Genomic DNA, 4,034 nt, shown 5'->3' on the forward strand with positions numbered 1-4,034 from the left:
AACACAGTTCCAGATGGTTCTGAGCCACTGTGTGAGGGCTGGGAATCTAACCTGGGTCCTCTGGGAGAGCAGCGCATGCTCTTACCTGCTGAGCCATCTCTCCAGCCTCGTATTCAGTTGTGTGTGTGTGTGTGTGTGTGTGTTTTAAAGTGAGTTGGGGGCTGAAGAGATGGCTCAGCAGTTCTGCAGACGGACATGCAGGCAAACACTCATATACATAAAACAGGTTCAAAAATTTTTTTAAGTAAATTGATTTTAAGGAAATAGGAACTCGATGGCCAGACCCATGTAGGAGTTTCATTAATGGATAGAGCAATCAACCCCGACTCGATCCGTATGGGGTCCATTCTCATCTCCACTCCTCTGCCCACTTCCTAGTTTACTTTCCAGGGATTTCTGTCTCCATGGTTCAGAGGAGGACACAGGCATGTTAAGGAAAGAAACTCTGTGGCCTGTGCTCGTAACCCCGAGCATTTGGGAGGTGGAGTTCAAGGTCATCCTCGCCTACCCGGGGGTGTTCGAGTTCAGACTGGGTGGACTACTTGAGACCTTCCCTCAAATCCCACCCGACCTCCAAAAGGAGAGCCCAGAGGGAGATCGCTAAATGAGGGGCGGAGAGTTAGCCCAAGGACCTTGACCTTTCTCCAAGCAGCCCTGGATGGCGGGACGCCCCGTCACTGAGGAGGAGGTGGGGGACTTAGAGTCAGGTCTCGAGCGGTGTCGCTTGGCTGCCTCGGACCCAACACCTGCCTAGACCCAAGAGTCAAACCAACCCAGAGAAAGAGAGTGGTAATGACTTTTGGTGAGGGACCCGTTGTCATGGGAACAAACACAGGCCTGAGGCGCGCGCATGCGCACGGCCAGCATGAAGGGGGCACCGAACCGGCGAAAGGTGACGTAAAACGCTCGGGGTGGGGCGGAAGGCTCGCCCGGTGGGAGCCGCGGCCTTCGGTGTCCACAGCGGAGGGAGGGAGGGCGCGCGGCGGCGGAGACGGAGTGCGTCCGGGGGCCGGCCACACGCCGCCGGAGCAAGCCGCGGGGAGCAGGCTGGCCCGCTGCCGAGGCCCCGCCTCTCGGACCTCGGGACTAATCGGATTGAAAGCGCGCCGGCCCCGGGCCCCGAACTCGCCAATTGAGGAGGACGGCGGTCACCGCCCAATCCGGGGCAGACAGGTGCGAGGTCCGGAAGGTGGAGGCCAATCGGGAGCGGTTGCGGCCTACTGGGGCAGGGCTCAGCCAATGAGGAGGCTCGAGTGACAGCCGGGCGCGCCAATCGAGAGTGAGAAGCGGCCGTGCCCGCCCGCCCTTCCGGCCGGAGCTCTATTTACCAGGGGCGTGCGGCTCGCTTGCCAATCGGAGTGCGCCGGAGCGGCCGGACAGCCAACCCCGGAGGAGCGGCTGGCTGGCGGCCGCCGCACCCAGGAGTTGGGATGTCCTACAAACCTATCGCGCCGGCCCCCAGCAGTACCCCCGGCTCCAGCACCCCCGGACCAGGCACCCCGGTCCCTACAGGTGAGCTTCCAACTCCATCCCTGCTCGCCTTGTCCGGGCAGTCGAGTTTTGCAATACGGGGCCTGCTGGGCGAGCCTTGCTCGGCCTCAGTTTGTTGGCCAGAGAAGTGGGCGTGGTCACGTAGCGATCGTAGGTGGAGCGCGGGGGGCGGGGAAGGGGGGAGGAAAGTGTCTGAAGTTGTTCGGCGTGGAAGGAAGAGGCATGCCTTTGGGGATGATCAGGCGGGCGGTCCTGGGTTTGGAATGCTGCGACGAGGCCCTTGTCACACTCTGACCTCCTAACCCGTGCTGTTGCAGCCGGAAGTGTCCCGTCGCCGTCGGGCTCAGTGCCCGGAGCTGCGGCACCTTTCAGACCACTGTTTAATGACTTTGGACCGCCCTCCATGGGGTATGTACAGGTGAGTGTGGCCAAGAGCTTGCTTATGGATGAGGACAGGCGATCCCCTCAGTGTCTGAGGTCACTTCTCTATTTTTCTTTCTTTCTTTCCTTCTTTTGACACAGGCTATGAAGCCACCCGGTTCCCAGGGCTCTCAGAGCACCTACACGGACCTGCTGTCTGTCATAGAGGAGATGGGCAAAGAGATCCGGCCCACCTATGCTGGTAGCAAGAGTGCCATGGAGCGCCTGAAGAGAGGTAAGTGAAGCCACAGACCCACCCTTGTTTGTGCATTAAGGCGTCTGGAGTCAGTGCAGGACTCCTGGGCCAGCCTGGATTGGGCCAGACCCTCTACCCAGGGAGGTATTTCCAATGAATGTGAGTCAGTTTCCAAGTTGCCTGTTAACTTGAGTGAATGTGAGGATTAGCTAAACCCTTAATCTCATCCAGCCTCATTAGATTAGAGCTGCCCTTCTTGAACCATGAAGGGGCTGGGGCAGAGTCTCCCCTGAAGGGTGGGGGTTGTGGCCATAGAAGGCTGCTGAGACCCTCTTCCCTCCCCATCCCCACCCCAGGCATTATCCACGCTCGGGCACTAGTCAGAGAGTGCCTGGCAGAGACAGAACGCAATGCCCGCACGTAACAGGAAGCACCTTGACCTCGTCGTCTGGACCTTTCTGGCCACTGCAGAGCACCTGCTTCTCCCTGGCCTTCGCCCCAAGTTGCTTCCTCTCCTGGGCTTCCTGTCCTGTGTCCCTTGGTGGGCACGCTCCAGGAACCAGGCTGCAGGTCTTCCAGTTGGCTGTACGAACTGGGCCCCTCTCTCTGCAGGAGCGGGTCCCATCCATGACCTGCTCACAGTGCTGGTCCAACTGGAGCTTGCTCCTTTCTGTGGCCCCACCACGTTGCACTTACTCCTTAACTTAGTCCCTCCAATAGGAGTGCAGAAGGCCTCCCTTCTGGCCTCACCTCTGGGGCCACAGCCGACTCTTTTTTTGGTGTGTCTTTTACTAAATATGCCCTTTTTGTATAAATAAAAGATGATTTGGAGTCCGTTCTCTTATCTCTGAGCCTTTCCGTGTGTGGTTCCTCTGGGGAAGCCTAAGTGAGCCGGGAGGAAGGGCAAGAGTAGAGCAGGAAGTGGGGAAGGCTGCTTGAACCCAGCTTTGCTTTGCCACCTCTTTCTCTGTGCGTTCCAGCTGGGACAGTAGCTGAAAGGCCACAATGTCAGCAGTGGGCGAGCTTGCATCGCGCGGTGCCGCCAGGGGGCAGCGCAGGGCCTCGGCTGCACCGCAGCTGGAGGCACCTTTGGACAGCCTGAGCCTGGAGGCCCTTCCTCTGGATTGGCAGGCATGCCTGGCAGGGTGGAAATACCAGTTCACTTAACTCTCCCGTCAATGCCCTAACGCCCCTACACTACCCTCTGCTCTAAATTGTCTTTAGAAGGCTGTAAATAGACTGGGTCGCTGAGTCCTCAGGGAGGCAGTTAGAGGCTCCCTTCCCCCCAGCACTCGGGCTTGATGCTGCTATCCACTGTCCCGACAACTTCCACCAGGATGGGTGTGGCTCCGTGAGCTAGCCCTCGTGTCTTGGTCTGTGTACAGAGTCGGAGCACTTAGATGGGTGGCCAAATTTGAGAACCTAGCAGGCATAAGTCAGGAAGGACTTGGGCTCCATTAAGGAAATGGCCCAGAGAATTGTAATGTCAGAGGCCTGATTCTGGGTGTGGAGCTGAAGAAGCCTGAAATCCCAACCCTAGGCAGAGGCAAGTGAGAGCTACTAACTTCTGGCTAACTTTGGGGTGCAGCGTTTCCGCTAAGCTGGGAGCCAGCCAGGGCAAATTCCACCTCTTCCAACACACAGGAGGGCTGCCCTGGCTATCCAGGGTGGGAAATGAAACCGAGGATCCTTGGGCTGTCAGGACAGCACAGAAATAAAGAACTGGCGTTTGGGGACGGGCCTCTTCCCCATCTGCCTTGGACAAGGAAGGCAAGGGGCCTGCCCTTCGGCGCCGCGGGCGGGGCTGCCCCGACCCTGCAAGGGTGGGGAGGACTAGTCGGGCCCAGGAAGGGGGCGGGGCGGCCGCAGTGACGCGGCGGGGAGGGACAACAGGGGCGCCGGCGGGCAGACCGAGAGAAAGGTCGGG

At 59.1% G+C, this 4,034-nt stretch overlaps 1 protein-coding gene across 1 annotated transcript; it reads left to right on the plus strand.

Moving 5' to 3' along the window:
- The first annotated feature begins 975 nt into the window (after window positions 1-975).
- On the plus strand, window positions 976-2,951 carry Cdk2ap2 (cyclin dependent kinase 2 associated protein 2). Its single transcript, XM_021656211.2, has 4 exons — window positions 976-1,512; window positions 1,809-1,909; window positions 2,014-2,146; window positions 2,464-2,951. The coding sequence occupies exons 1-4, from the start codon at window positions 1,431-1,433 to the stop codon at window positions 2,529-2,531; spliced, it is 384 nt and encodes a 127-aa protein (XP_021511886.1). The 5' UTR covers window positions 976-1,430; the 3' UTR covers window positions 2,532-2,951.
- The last annotated feature ends 1,083 nt before the right edge of the window (window positions 2,952-4,034 follow it).

This window comes from Meriones unguiculatus, chromosome 1 (genome assembly GCF_030254825.1).
Source record: "Meriones unguiculatus strain TT.TT164.6M chromosome 1, Bangor_MerUng_6.1, whole genome shotgun sequence".
NCBI classification, from domain to species: Eukaryota; Metazoa; Chordata; class Mammalia; order Rodentia; family Muridae; genus Meriones; species Meriones unguiculatus.

What these genes read in the sequence shown, in the direction of transcription:
- Cdk2ap2 (XM_021656211.2), top strand. Translation starts at nt 1,431, where the DNA reads ATGTCCTACAAACCTATCGCGCCGGCCCCCAGCAGTACCCCCGGCTCC. An exon ending in AGGCACCCCGGTCCCTACAG is followed by an intron (nt 1,513 to 1,808) that starts GTGAGCTTCCAA and finishes GTGCTGTTGCAG; the next exon opens with CCGGAAGTGTCCCGTCGCCG. An exon ending in CCTCCATGGGGTATGTACAG is followed by an intron (nt 1,910 to 2,013) that starts GTGAGTGTGGCC and finishes CTTTTGACACAG; the next exon opens with GCTATGAAGCCACCCGGTTC.